Consider the following 16,499-nt stretch of genomic DNA (forward strand, 5'->3'; position numbering starts at 1 on the left):
TACACGATGACAACTTACTTACAGATTTTGCACCATTTCTGCAGTAAATACAATCAATTTCCTTTATATTGTAACATTGTTTCTTTTTTTTTTTAAATTGATTTATGGGAAATTAAAGGGATACAAAACCCCAAAAAATAGTTTAGTGAGTCAGAGCAAACAATTGTAAAATAATTTTCCATAATTTGCTTCTATTATCAAATTTGCTACGTTTAGGGCTGCAACTAGCGATTATTTTCATAATCGATTAATCGGCTGATTATTGCTTCGATTAATTGACTAATCAGATAAAAATTAAAAAAATATTTTTCCCCTATATTTAAAATAAAACCGTAGCTATTTTGCCTGCAGCAGAGAAGAGACGCTTAGTTGGTGTTGAGATGCATAAGTAGGGTTTTGCCAATTTCACCAAGGTGGGATTATTTATCCTTGTTGGCTCCACAAATGCAAGTGGCCTCTTAACAAAGTAAGCCTTGACTTCATTCTAACATAAAAATATTATATATATATATATATATATATATATATATATATATATATATATATATATATATTTTATATATTAGGGCTGCAACTAACGATTATTTTCATAATTGATTAGTTGGTCGATTATTTTTTCGATTAATCGGATAAAAAAAACAAAAAACACTGAACAATATACCATTTGTAAAAAAATATAATAATGAATGGTTTAACAGAGTATTATAAAAAAAACTGCCTTACTGCAGAAATACAAATAGTTAAACTTTTTGTCTTATCAAGTTCACTGTACAACTGTACACAACACAAACTACTTTAAATTACACAATTTACAAACTTTTAAAGACTTAGCAGAGCAAATGTATTGTCATAATTTATTAGCTCAGCTGTAGCTGGCTGCCAAGTTGACTTACTTTGTTTTTATTACACCAAGGTTGTCTAAATGAAGAAAAAAGATCAACTGTTGACTGTCACTGCAGTGCATAAAACAATGTTGTGCTGTGACTGTAGGGCTGCTACTGCTTCTGTAAGTAACTGTTAGGAAGGATAGCAGTCATAGCACAGGGGTGTGAGGGGATCGTGGGCACCGGGTCATGGAAGGGGAGGGGCTAAGGTGAGGGTCCGTCTCCGGATCAAGTAACTTGCTAAGATAATAATACATAACCTCTGGTGGTCTCACTGACTGTTTGATTTTACATTTCCTGTGACTGCTTCTGTAACTGTTAGGACGGATAGCACAGAAGTGTGAGGACTGAAGAGATTGAGGGCCGCATGGAAGGGGAGGGGCTAAGGTGAGGGTCTGGATCAAGTAACTTGCTGGGAGGCGGAGCCAAGAGGATTAAGACATAAGCTCTGGTCTCAGTGTTTTTGTATGCTTGCGCTAATGCACTTCTCTTGGCTAAGTTGGCTTGGCTTTGAGTTATTAGTTAGTTAAATAAAAAAAAAACACGCTACAGTGAGACCAGCAAGTTACTTGATCCGGACCCTTACCTTAGCCCCTCCCCTTCCATGACCTGGTGCTCGCGATCTCCTCACAGCTCACACCCTGCCCTGTGCTATCCTCCCTAACAGTTACAGAAGCTAGCAGTAACCGGAGTGTTGTAAAATCAAACAGAAGACCACCAGAGGTTATATATTATTATTTTAGCAAGTTTTACTTGATCCAGACTCAGAGTCAGACCCTCCCCTTCCATGACCCGGTGCCCGCGATCTACTCACAGATGAAGTCAGAAGTGACATCTATCCCAAATAATCTCACTGTCGCACACTCCTCTCTTCCCACACGTCTTCTCCTTCTCTTCACCGCGCTCAGGAAATAGACACGCCTTTTCTAGTGTGGCTGTGGCAAGCAGCCCAACTAATCGATAGACCGATTAATCGATAATGCAAATCGTTGACAACGATTTGCATTATCGATTATTATCGATTTTATCACACACACACACACACACACACACTCACACACACTCTGCTAATCCGCATCTCCAGATCATATGAAAAAGAAAAAAGTATATGTCAAATTGTTAAAAGTTGAAAAATACAGCTTTATTTGGTACAAAAAATGTTAAAAATCAGTTGCATGTAAAAACATGAAAGAAAAAACAAAAGGGAAAATCAGCTACAGTCCTGTAACTGACATAGAGCAACAGCAGCCAAACATGTTTCGGGCCTAGTGTCAGCCCTTGTTCACTGGCATAACTAGTGCTGGGAAAAGCCTTAATTTAAAGGTAAAGTTAATTATCAATTACATGCATCTGTTGAATTAACCCATGACTACCTAGAATATTCATGGTTAAAGGTAAATTATCATTAATTGTTTTTTTGTTTCTTATATTAAACATTTTCATTTTAAAGCAAACATAAATGTTAAGTGTGTTTATTTAAAACTGTCAGATGGCTAGATATATATGAATTTTTTTTTTTTATTACTCTGATTTGATCCTAAATGGATGTAGAACTCAATCTCTACTTAAAGATATTTTTTACTTAAAGATATTGTTTTTTATACTTTAATTCATTTTCTCTTTTGTCAAAAAGGAGAGAAAATGAAAGAACCAATCATAAATCTATTAGTAAAATAAATCAACATCCATTATGGAATTTAGACCAAAGGGGTGCTTTGTTTTAAGATGGAAAATCCAAAACACTTCCCTTTGGTCCAAAAGTCTCTCTCTATCGCCCCCTCTCCTGTGTCTAGGGACATGGTCAATGCCTTGTACTGTCAAGAGGGTATCATTGGAATTATGTTCCTCTCTAAAGTGCTTAGCTATTGGTGTATTGCAATCCGGGTTGTCAATATCTCTGAGATGTTGTAAGAACCTGTCACGCAGGGCACGTTTAGTGCGCCCCACGTACTGTTTTTTACATCCTTGGCATGTAAGTAAATAAATGACAAATTTGGTGTTACAGGAAATGCTGAAGCGTATGTCAAACTCCCTATTTGTTGTACTTGATACAAATTTGGGACCCTGTTGGATGTGTTTGCAGGTTTTACAAATATTTCCTTGACATTTCATGGAACCTATTCTTCTCTTTAACCAAGATTGGTTAGTTTGTGACGGTAGCATTGAGGGAGCTAATAAGCTTCCTAAGGTCTTTGCTTTACGTGCTGAAAAATTACAGCCGTGTTGAACTATTTTGCTTAACTTGGCATCACTTTTTAAAATTGGCAAACAGTTACGAATAATGTCACAAATTTTGTTATAGTCTTTACTGTAATTTGTTGTAAAGTATGGTTTGTTATATCTCTTATTCTGTGTTTTACTCACACATTTGGTAGTAAGAAGATCATCTCTGTTTAATTTATCCACTCTATTCTTGGTTTCCTTTAATAATTTCATATCATAACCTCGGGCTTCCAATCTGTGGCCGGTGTTGGCTGCATGTGATTGAAATTTGTCCTCAGTGGTGCAATTCCTTTTAGTCCTAATCATTTGGAAATAGGGTATGGAATTGATGGTGTGTTTTGGGTGACAGGAGGAAGAGTGAAGAATGGTATTACCCGCTGAACTCTTTCTGTATAACTCTACCTCCAAAGAATGTGTGTCAGTATGTGAAGTGAGTGTGATATCCAAAAAGTTTAGGCAATCACTACTTTCAAACATGGTGAATTTAAGGTTTAGATTATTGCTGTTGGCGTGTTCAAGGAACAGTAGAACCGAATGACTGTCCCCATCCCACACCAAAAGCAAATCATCTATATACCTACCAAAATAAACTGTTCTCACGAAAGGGATTAGTATCCCCAAAGACGTGGCACAGCTCCCAAAACCCCATATACAAATTTGCATATGAGGGTGCGAATTTCGCACCCATGGCTGTGCCACGTCTCTGGAGATAGTACTTGACCTCAAACATAAAAAAATTTGCGCAGCCAAAAGAAAATGCACTCTCAGGACTTTCATAAACAGGTTACTTTTATTTCTGTAACGTTTTCGGAGGTCTTGCCTCCTTCATCAGCATAAATAAAGTGAAAACAAACACACTCTTAAATAGTGACATACTCACCCAAAATCATTTCAAACCACTACCTGTGCTGGCGCCAAAATACCGGTGTTGGAACGCATACTGCGTTCCAAATGTGCTAAGTGGCGGAAGTAGTGTGCCAAACTACTTCCGGTTGTCAAAATTCTATAGCCGTAAATAATCGGCTTTCTCTATGTAAATGCCATAATTATAAAACCATTGTGGCATATTATCTAAACGCATAAAGCAAACTCTTAGTGTGCAAACGATTGTGCTAATACATTGAATAGTGATAGTAAATGGGACAGCCGCTTGTTGCCATGACAACTTAAACAATGCTGGAGTGTAATCCTGTACAGGGACAGACTAACAGTAACTATGTTTCTGAATACACCAAAGTATGTTCAAACAGGCATGATGTTTGCTTACAATGTGAGTGTTTAAAGATGGTGTATATATTGATAAAAGAGGATAAACAAATCTAATTATTAGATTCCAGAGCGGATCACATTATACATAAATACAGAAGTGAATGACTAAACGTTCTTTATTCTGTATATACGAAAATCAAGGACTATTAGAGCTAAATCCATCCCGAATGGGATAGTGTTTCAATTAATGGAAAGACAGTCACATCAATTGCTTTTATTTTTTTAAGTTTATTTTTTAAGTTTAAGTCTATTCATCTTTTGTACGTTTGTGCTTAAACGCTTTGGAGTGTTTAAATAGGGAGCATATGAGGGCATTGTTAGCCACAAGATAGGAGTGGAATATACATATATGACCCACGTAGCTCTTATAACGAGATTTAATATGGTGTTAATATATAACCCCATCACTCAATAGGAACTAGGTGAGCGGTATAAATTTCAAAAATACATAAAGGGTTTTTTGACAGAGGATAGGAATAGTATGCATGTTAATAGCTCATACTAATGGGAAGATCGCAGATAAACGATAATCGTTAATATTTTAGTTATGTAGAATTTGAAGGCTATATATCGGAGGTACATATCTCCATATGAGATTCCTTTATGAATATTGGACATATTGACTCAATATCTTCAACATAAGGTAACACTACACATATATATATATAGCACAATATGTCAGCTGGCGTGCCTAATAATTAGATTTGTTTATCCTCTTTTATCAATATATACACCATCTTTAAACACTCACATTGTAAGCAAACATCATGCCTGTTTGAACATACTTTGGTGTATTCAGAAACATAGTTACTGTTAGTCTGTCCCTGTACAGGATTACACTCCAGCATTGTTTAAGTTGTCATGGCAACAAGCGGCTGTCACATTTACTATCACTATTCAATGTATTAGCACAATCGTTTGCACACTAAGAGTTTGCTTTATGCGTTTAGATAATATGCCACAATGGTTTTATAATTATGGCATTTACATAGAGAAAGCCGATTATTTACGGCTATAGAATTTTGACAACCGGAAGTAGTTTGGCGCACTACTTCCGCCACTTAGCACATTTGGAACGCAGTATGCGTTCCAACACCGGTAATTTTGGCGCCAGCACAGGTAGTGGTTTGAAATGATTTTGAGTGAGTATGTCACTATTTAAGAGTGTGTTTGTTTTCACTTTATTTATGCTGATGAAGGAGGCAAGACCTCCGAAAACGTTACAGAAATAAAAGTAACCTGTTTATGAAAGTCCTGAGAGTGCATTTTCTTTTGGCTGCATATCTTCTACACATTTGCACCCAGGCATTTTTCCTTTGTGGGCGAGTTCTGATGTTTTGGATATATATATATATATATATATATATATATATATATATATATATATATATATATCTATATATATATATCTATATATATATATCTATATATATATATCTATATATATATATCTATATATATATATCTATATATATATATCTATATATATATATCTATATATATATATCTATATATATCTATATATATCTCTATCTCTATCTATCCAGGCTTACTTTGTTAAGAGGCCACTTGCATATTTGTGGAGCCAACAAGGATAAATAATCCCACCTTGGTGAAATATATATATATAATTTTTTTTTTTTTTTTTTTTTTGCTTTTTCATCTGTGATAAATTGGGGTAAAGTCCTCTTTATATCCACTTGGCAAATAATGTATCAGGTGAACAAAAAGTATCAGCTGTGTGTTTCACTTGATAACTCGCTCTCTTACGAATAGCAAGACTGTAAAAGCCAAACCTCACCTCATATCCTTATGCACAGATACACCGCTCAACAGGACTGCAACTCATGTGAATATTCTGTGTTCCGCGGTGTTGGTTATTATGGGTGGGTCGGCGTCTTCACTTGCCGTTTGTATGCAGTTCGTCGGGAGAGCCAATAATATTATAAGAGCGTTGTAGCCTAGTTTGCCAACTCGTGGCTGTGACATCAACAGTGACTCCTCATGATGCATTTCACCCCTCCCACTGAAGTTTGACAACGGGGCCTCATCAGATGTGTTCTCTAGAGGCTTGGCTGGTCTTTTGTTCAATTTTTTGTTCAAAGTTACGCCTCTAATTCTTGGAGTATTTTCCTATTACTGTTAGCTTAACTGCTTAAAACATGTTGTGCATAGTGCACCGTGATTGGAACTGATTGCTCAAAACCAACTTTTGCAATTAATAATATTCCTGCAGTATCTGCTACATATATTTTATTAAACATTATTATATACACTTAATTAAAATATTATCTTTACTCTTGTAAACCTAAATCAAGGTTGATTCAATTGTAAAAGATACTTCAACTCTCATCATAAATGCATAAATTTGTACATCTCCTAACAGAGAGTGGTGGGATTTTATCTGATATGAAAGTATATGAAGTCAGAAACATTTTCTTGTTCATCTTGATATTCGTGTCACCACCCACAATCTCAGAAAAATGGTGTCCCGGTTGGACAATTTCTGAGACTTAAAAGATGTTGTTCATCTTTAGAATCCTTTGAGAACCAAGTGAAAAATGTCTGAGAGGTTAATTTTCAGAGGTTATTCTAAATGACAAGTTAAGAAAGCATGGTCAGAGCTCGGCATACAGACAGAAAGATGCTTCATGCCAGGTTGGTAACACCATATAATTCACTTTGGAATAAGTTACAAAGTATTTTAAATACTCACTGGCATATTCTATCAAGTGATGCATCTTTGGTAGGCTGTATTTCCCAATATCCTTTAACTGCTAAAAGAGCACCAAATTTAAGGGTTAGATTGGTACATAGTGAGTACAAAAGAGAACCAATCACAAATTGGTTAGTGTCAGCACATTGTGTCTACTGTATATATATATGTATATATAAAGAAATCAACTAGCTTTAGTACACCAACCAGGAAAAAAGGTACATTATGTTAGAGACAGAATATCCTGTACTTCAAATTCAAAGAATGTTATTTATTTATTAAACTGTCCGTGCCCCAGGTTCTATGTTGGTAAAACAACAAGAGAACTCAAGAATAGGGTACGTGAGCATAGAGATGACAAGCAAGACATTTTTAATCTTGTCACAACTCAGACTATAGTAAATTGCAGATGATAGGTATTAAACAACTGAACACGATTAAGCGAGGGGGTAATCTTGATAGGATTATTTTACAACATAAATCAAAATGGATTCATAGATTAAATACCCTTAGCCCTAAAGGTTTAAATGAGAAGATAGAATATTCTTGTTTTTTTATAAAATCAAGAAATGTAGAAAAATTGAGCTTTTCAAAAATGATGAACTCACACACTAAAATATAGAAACAAGAGAATATTAAATCCAATTTTCCATATGCACATATTGAGTTAATAGGGTTTTGAAAGGACTCCGTTTAAAATAGTCTAAACTTTTATGTTTGAGATATCTGATGAGATGTTTTCTTTCCCTTTAATTGATAACGAACATTACATAGTAATATGTTTGTTGTAAGATTATAGGCATTCGGTATAACATCCTCATACTGAATTAGGTTTGCTTTAATAAAAGGAATTCAGCATAAATTCATGAGGTGTTTGTATACAGTAAAAGGAAAAAGTGATTTAATATTAGGCATATGTAAGAACTCGAATTATAGATGTTTGTAGTAACAAGGAATAGCAAGATGAACAAGAAAATGTTTCTGACTTCATATACTTTCATATCAGATAAAATCCCACCAATCTCTGTTAGATGTACAAATTTATGCATTTATGATGAGAGTTGAAGTATCTTTTACAATTGAATCAACCTTGACTTAGGTTTACAAGAGTAAAGATAATCTTTTAATTAAGTGTATATAATAATGTTTAATAAAATATATGTAGCAGATACTGCAGGAATATTATTAATTGCAGAAGTTGGTTTTAAGCAATCAGTTCCAATCACGGTGCACTATGCACGACATGTTTTAAGCAGTTAAGCTAACAGCAATAGGAATTACTCCAAGGATTAGAGGCGTAACTTTGAACAAAAAATTGAATAAAAGAGCAGCCAAGCCTCAAGAGAACACATCTGATGAGGCCCCGTTGTCAACCTTCAGTGGGAGGGGTGAAATGCGTCATGAGGAGTCACTGTTGACGTCACAGCCACGAGTTGGCGAACTAGGCTACACCACTGTTATAATCTTATGGGCTCTCCCGACAAACTGCATACAAACGGCAAGTGAAGACGCCGACCCACCCATAATAACCAACACTGCGGAACACAGAATATTCACAGGAGCTGCAGTCCTGTTGAGCGGTGTATCTGTGCATAAGGATATGAGGTGAGGTTTGGCTTTTACAGTCTTGCTATTCGTAAGAGAGCGAGTTATCAAGTGAAACACACAGCTGATACATTGTATACATTATTTGCCAAGTGGATATAAAGAGGACTTTACCCAATTTATCACAGATGAAAATATATATATATATATATATATATATATATATACACATATACATACACACTGCACTCTCATACCGGACCGGGTACACATCCCATGACCCTGCAACATGCTCAGCCCTGGGTGCCACTGGCACTCATGGGAAGCTGTGCTGTCCCCAGAGCCACAAGCAGTTAACACCAGACAGGGGTTAGTCACTGCATCTGGCCAAATGGGACAAGCTCAGGTACCACGTCAAGGTCCTTTCCAATACCTGATGTACCCGGTCTGGTATGAGAGTGCAGTTCCCTTCCGTGTTTTGTATATGTCTAGGGTGGTTACATATTCCTGTGCACCCTTCCCTTGTTTTCAGTTTGTTTGGATTTGAAAGCTTGCATTGTGTGGCTGTTTTAGGGTCTCAGGTATTGGAAAGGACCTTGATGTGGTACCTGAGCTTGTCCCATTTGGCCAGATGCGGTGACTAACCTTTCCATTTTTGCTTTTAAATCTTAGCTGAGAGCTTGTAAATGAGTGCTGGGTTTTCTCTGTGTGTTGTATTAATTTGTTTTGTAATTTTCCCTATGGTTCTTGCACCCAGACCTGTCTGGGGTTAACTGCTTGTGGCTCTGGGGACAGCACAGCTTCCTGTGAGTGCCAGTGGCACCCAGGGCTGAGCATGTTGCAGGGTCATGGGATGTGTACCCGGTCCGGTATGAGAGTGCAGTTCCCTTCCGTGTTTTGTGTGTGTATATGTATGTATATATGTACAGTGGATATAAAAAGTCTACACAACCCTGTTAAAATGTCAGGTTTCTGTGCTGTAAAAAAAAAAATGAGACAAAGATAAATCATTTCAGAACTTTTTCCACCTTTAATGTGACCTATAAACTGTACAACTCATTTGAAAAACAAGCGGAAATCTTTTAGGTGGTGGGAAGCAAAAAAAAAATAAAAAAATAATGTGGTTGTATGTATTGCTTCTCAATGAAAGTCAAATGACTGGGAAAAAGGGTTGTTATTCTGAAACGGTGTAAATTGAACCGTTAAACGAGGTGTATGTATGTATGTCTCGTTTAACAACGGTTCAATTTACACCGTTTCAGAATAGCAACCTTTTTTTCCCAGTCATTTGACTTTCATTGAGAAGCAGTGCATTTATTAAAATAGCCGGTAGGTGGAGCTGTCCGCTTGTGTTGCAGCAAAGCCAAGCAAGCTGAAATTAATCAGTTCAACCAGACCTGAGCTATCGAGCAGATTTCAAAGGAACAAGATCTTCCTGTCTTTAAATCAGTCTAGATTGGAATGCATAGAAAGAACTGTTTGCAGAAAAATGCAAGTGAAGTCTGTTGTGTGATTATTTTTTTAGGTTTATAATGCTGTTTAGCAAATGTTTTTGTTCATTTAACTTAGTTTAATTATATATTCTGTGTTGTGTGATTATTTTATTAGGTTTATAATGTGGTTTAGTATTTAAAGTCTTCATTCCAAAGCTTTAAACATAATGTATTAGGTGTTACTTAAGACAATTTTGAGAGGGGCCTGGAACCTATCTCCCTCACTTCCCTTTGACTTACATTATAAACTGGGTTTCAATTTACAACGGTTTTGATTTACAACCATTCCTTCTGGAACCTTAACCCGGTGTAAACTGAGGGCTACCTGTGTGTATGTATATATCTATATCATAGTCTACTGATCAGACAGATGGGTTTTGTTGTGCTGACACTATTTCTACATGTCCTTAGGTATATGCTTGGGAGATCTCGGACCAGCTGCTGCAGATCCGGCAGGATGTTGAGTCCTGCTACTTTGCAGCACAGACTATGAAGATGAAGATTCAGACCTCGTTTTATGAGCTCCCCGCTGACTCGCATGCCTCCCTGCGAGATTCCCTGTTGTCACATATCCAGAACTTGAAAGACCTTTCTCCTGTCATTGTCACTCAGGTATGATGTTGGGCAGTCTTAAAGGGTCATTAAAACGCCATTAAAATATGTAAGCTGCAAATGTGGGAACAGTTGAATTATTCCCATGTTATGCAGTGCAAGGTAGGAGCTAAGGAGTATGTGTTATGGTGTCTTATGTTGCATTTATTTACCTGCCCTGAAATTAAAGGGACATCTTTATACCTTTAACATCTTAGTAACTGTGTCACGCTTCTAGGCTGTTATATTTTACTCATCCCCATTAGCCGGCCTATTAAACTTCAGTATGAAATTGTCAGTGGTAGGGTTTTTGCTGTAGAAATTTTCTCATGTTTTCTGCAGTCGCCCTCCTACCTGTTCTAGAATCTAGTGCAGGCTTTTTTTTTTTTTTTTAAGGGAAAATTAACGCTTTGAGATTTTAATATAAAATGCTTAAAGGGAAATTGTACAGTAAATTTGTATTCCCATTATGTTCCCAATTACATTTCTCTTGTAAAGGTGTATCCAGTCCACTGGTTCATCCATTACTTGTGGGATATTCTCCTTCCCAACAGGAAGCTGCAAGAGGACACCCACAGCAGAGCTGTCTATATAGCTCCTCCCCTAACTGCCACCCCCAGTCATTCTCTTGCAGCTCTCAACAAGAAAGGAAGTATGAAGAGATATTTGGTGACTTAGTGTAGTTTTACCTTCAATCAAAAGTTTGTTATTTTTAAACGGTACCGGCATTGTACTGTTTTACTCTCAGGCAGAAATTGGAAGAAGAATCTGCCTGGAGGTTGATGATCTTAGCGGTTTGTAACTAAGGTCCATTCCTGTTCTCACACATAACTGAAGAGTATGGAAAGAAAACTTCAGTTGGGGGACGGTTGGCAAATTACCTGATTTGAGGTATGTTCAGTATATTTTTTTTTTCTAGAGAGATAAGGTCTAGAAAATACTGACAGTGCCTGATATATTTGAGGTAAGCCTAATACAGTGATTTAACAGCGACTGGGATCATGCTTACAAGATGAGGGTAATTTCTCTTGTAAGGTGTATCCAGTCCACGGATTCATCCATTACTTGTGGGATATTCTCCTTCCCAACAGGAAGCTGCAAGAGGATCACCCACAGCAGAGCTGTCTATATAGCTCCTCCCCTAACTGCCACCTCCCAGTCATTCTCTTGCAGTTCTCGACAAGGGAAGCAGCTAGAGAGATGTGGTGAATTAATGTAGTTTATCTTCAATCAAAAGTTTATTTTCAAATGGTACCGGAGTTGTACTATTTTAGCCTCAGGCAGAAAGTTGAAGAAGAGTCTGCCTGTGGTCTTTGATGATCTTAGCAGGTTGTAACTAAGATCCATTGCTGTTCTCACACATAACTGAAGAGATGGGTAACTTCAACTGGGGGAATAGCGTGCAGGGTCTCCTGCTCTGAGGTATATGCAGTTTTACATTTTTCTAGAGAAATGATAAGCTAGAAAATGCTGACAATACTGGATTTATTTAAGGTAAGCCTGATTAGTGATTTAATAACGACTGGTATCATGCTTTCTGTAAAGGGTAATATTTTTATTATTTACTCACATTACTGAATAGATATAACGTTTGCTTGAGGTGTATAAACGTTTATTTCATATTGGTGATAAAACTTTATTCTGGGGCCCAGTTTTTCCACATGGCTGACTAGATTTTGCCTAGGGATAGTTTCTCCAACATAGGTGTGTCCGGTCCACGGCGTCATCCTTACTTGTGGGATATTCTCTTCCCCAACAGGAAATGGCAAAGAGCCCAGCAAAGCTGGTCACATGATCCCTCCTAGGCTCCGCCTTCCCCAGTCATTCTCTTTGCCGTTGCACAGGCAACATCTCCACGGAGATGGCTCAGTTTTTTGGTGTTTAAATGTAGTTTTTATTCTTCTATCAAGAGTTTATTTTAAAATAGTGCTGGTATGTACTATTTACTCTGAAACAGAAAAGAGATGAAGATTTCTGTTTGTAAGAGGAAAATGATTTTAGCAACCGTTACTAAAATCGATGGCTGTTTCCACACAGGACTGTTGAGAGGAATTAACTTCAGTTGGGGGAAACAGTGAGCAGACTTTGGCTGCTTGAGGTATGACACATTTCTAACAAGACTTGGTAATGCTGGAAGCTGTCATTTTCCCTATGGGATCCGGTAAGCCATTTTCTTAATTTTCAATATAAGAATAAAAGGGCTTCACAAGGGCTTTAAAGACTGGTAGACATTTTTCTGGGCCAAAACGATTACTTTATAAGCATATTTAATGGTTTATAACTTTGGAGAGTTATTTTAATCTTGGGAATTTTATTAAAAAAACGGCAGGCACTGTATTGGACACCTTTTTCACTGGGGGCCTTTTCTAGTCATAGGCAGAGCCTCATTTTCGCGCCACTAATGCGCAGTTGTTTTTGAGAAGCAAGGCATGCAGATGCATGTGTGAGGAGCTCAGATCCACTGAAAAAGCTTATTGAAGGCGTCATTTGGTATCGTATTCCCCTCTGGGCTTGGTTGGGTCTCAGCAAAGCAGATACCAGGGACTGTATAGGGGTTAAATGTAAAAACGGCTCCGGTTCCGTTATTTTAAGAGTTAAAGCTTTCAAATTTGGTGTGCAATACTTTTAAGGCTTTATGACACTGTGGTGAAATTTTTTGAACATTTCCTTCATACTTTTGCGTATATTCAGTAAAAAAGTGTGTTCAGTTTAAAATTTAAAGAGACAGTAACGGTTTTATTTTAAAACGTTTTTTTGTGCTTTATCAAGTTTATGCCTATTAACATGTCTGAACTATCAGATAGACGATGTTCTGTATGTTCGGAAGCCAAGGTTCCTCTCCATTTAAATATATGTGATGAATGTGACAAACAAAGTAGGGACAATGATGCCACTGATAATAATGTTGCCCAAAATGATTCCTTAAGTGAGGGGAGTAAGCATGGTACTGCATCATCTCCTATGTCTACACCAGTCTTGCCCACTCAGGAGGTCCCTAGTGAATCTAGTGCGCCAATCCTCCTTACTATGCAACAATTAACGGCTGTAATGGATAATTCTATTAAAAACATTTTAGCCAAAATGCCCACTTATCAGCGAAAGCGCGACTGCTCTGTTTTAGATACTGAAGAGCATGAGGACGCTGATGATAATGGTTCTGACATGCCCTTACACCAGTCTGAAGGGGCTAGGGAGGTTTTGTCTGAGGGAGAAATTTCAGATTCAGGAAAAATTTCTCAACAAGCTGAACCTGACGTTATTACATTTAAATTTAAATTGGAACATCTCCGCGCTCTGCTTAAGGAGGTGTTATCTACTCTGGATGATTGTGACAATTTGGTCATTCCAGAGAAATTATGTAAGATGGACAGGTTCCTAGAGGTCCCAGTGCCCCCCGAAGCTTTTCCTATACCCAAGCGGGTGGCGGACATTGTAAATAAAGAATGGGAAAGGCCCGGCATACCTTTTGTCCCTCCCCCTATATTTAAGAAATTATTTCCTATGGTCGACCCCAGGAAGGACTTATGGCAGACAGTCCCCAAGGTCGAGGGGGCGGTTTCTACTCTAAACAAACGCACCACTATCCCTATAGAAGATAGTTGTGCTTTCAAAGATCCTATGGATAAAAAATTAGAGGGTTTGCTTAAAAAGATGTTTGTTCAGCAAGGTTACCTTCTACAACCAATTTCATGCATTGTTCCTGTCACTACAGCAGCGTGTTTCTGGTTCGAGGAACTAGAAAAGTCGCTCAATCAAGCATACTCTTATGAGGAGGTTATGGACAGAGTTCAAGCACTTAAGTTGGCTAACTCTTTTACCTTAGACGCCACTTTGCATAGCTAGATTAGCGGCGAAAAATTCAGGTTTTGCTATTGTGGCGCGCAGAGCGCTTTGGCTGAAGTCTTGGTCAGCGGATGTGTCCTCCAAGAACAGATTGCTTAACATCCCTTTCAAGGGGAAAACGCTGTTTGGCCCTGACTTGAAAGAGATTATTTCAGACATCACTGGGGGAAAGGGCCACGCCCTTCCTCAGGATAGGTCTTTTAAGGCTAAAAATAAAACAAATTTTCGTCCCTTTCGCAGAAACGGACCAGCCTCGAATTCTACATCCTCTAAGCAAGAGGGTAATTCTTCTCAAACCAAGCCAGCCTGGAGACCGATGCAAGGCTGGAACAAAGGTAAGCAGGCCAAGAAGCCCGCTACCGCTACCAAGACAGCATGAGATGCTGGCCCCCGATCCGGGACCGGATCTGGTGGGGGGCAGACTCTCTCTCTTCGCTCAGGCTTGGGCAAGAGATGTTCAGGATCCTTGGGCGCTAGAAATAGTTTCTCAAGGTTATCTCCTGGAATTCAAGGAACTACCCCCAAGGGGAAGGTTCCACAGGTCTCAATTGTCTTCAGACCAAATAAAAAGACAGGCATTCTTACATTGTGTAGAAGACCTGTTAAAAATGGGAGTGATTCATCCTGTTCCATTAGGAGAACAAGGGATGGGGTTTTACTCCAATCTGTTCATAGTTCCCAAAAAAGAGGGAACATTCAGGCCAATTTTGGATCTCAAGATCCTAAACAAATTTCTCAAGGTCCCATCGTTCAAGATGGAAACCATTCGGACAATTCTTCCTACCATCCAGGAAGGTCAATTCATGACCACGGTGGATTTAAAGGATGCGTATCTACATATTCCTATCCACAAGGAACATCATCGGTTCCTAAGATTCGCCTTTCTGGACAAGCATTACCAGTTTGTGGCACTTCCATTCGGACTAGCCACTGCTCCAAGAATTTTCACAAAGGTACTAGGGTCCCTTCTAGCGGTGCTAAGGCCAAGGGGCATTGCAGTAGTACCCTACTTGGACGACATACTGATTCAAGCGTCGTCTCTACCACAAGCAAAGGCTCATACGGACATTGTCCTAGCCTTTCTCAGATCTCACGGGTGGAAAGTGAACGTAGAAAAAAGTTCTCTATTCCTGTCAACAAGAGTTCCCTTCTTGGGAACAATAATAGACTCCTTGGAAATGAAGATTTTTCTGACAGAAGTCAGAAAATCAAAATTTCTAAGCTCTTGTCAAGTACTTCATTCTGTTCTTCTTCCTTCCATAGCGCAGTGCATGGAAGTAATAGGTTTGATGGTTGCGGCAATGGACATAGTTCCTTTTGCGCGAATTCTTCTAAGACCATTACAACTGTGCATGCTCAGACAGTGGAATGGGGATTATACAGATTTGTCCCCGACGATCCAAGTAGATCAGAGGACCAGAGATTCACTCCGTTGGTGGCTGACCCTGGACAACCTGTCCCAAGGGATGAGCTTCAGAAGACCAGAGTGGGTCATTGTAACGACCGACGCCAGCCTGGTGGGCTGGGGCGCGGTCTGGAAACACCTGAAGGCTCAGGGTCTATGGTCTCGGGAAGAATCTCTTCTCCCGATAAACATTCTGGAACTGAGAGCGATATTCAATGCTCTCAAGGCTTGGCCTCAACTAGCAAAGGCCAAATTCATAAGGTTTCAATCAGACAACATGACGACTGTTGCATATATCAACCATCAGGGGGGAACAAGGAGTTCCCTGGCGATGGAAGAAGTGACCAAAGTAATTCAATGGGCGGAGCTTCACTCCTGCCACTTGTCTGCAATCCACATCCCAGGAGTGGAAAATTGGGAAGCGGATTTTCTGAGTCGTCAGACATTTCATCCGGGGGAGTGGGAACTCCATCCGGAAATCTTTGCCCAAATAACTCAATTATGGGGCATTCCAGACATGGATCTGATGG

At 38.5% G+C, this 16,499-nt stretch overlaps 1 protein-coding gene across 4 annotated transcripts in view; it reads left to right on the plus strand.

Annotated features, from left to right (window-relative positions):
• Positions 1–16,499, plus strand: part of TNPO3 (transportin 3) — a 403,460-nt gene that overhangs the window by 32,384 nt on the left and 354,577 nt on the right. For all 4 annotated transcript variants that reach the window (XM_053716333.1, XM_053716334.1, XM_053716336.1 and 1 more), the window contains exon 2: positions 10,542–10,742. In XM_053716333.1, the coding sequence (XP_053572308.1) occupies positions 10,542–10,742 (201 nt within the window). The remainder of the gene's footprint in view (positions 1–10,541; positions 10,743–16,499) is intronic.

This window comes from Bombina bombina, chromosome 6 (assembly GCF_027579735.1).
Source record: "Bombina bombina isolate aBomBom1 chromosome 6, aBomBom1.pri, whole genome shotgun sequence".
Lineage (NCBI taxonomy): Eukaryota > Metazoa > Chordata > Amphibia > Anura > Bombinatoridae > Bombina > Bombina bombina.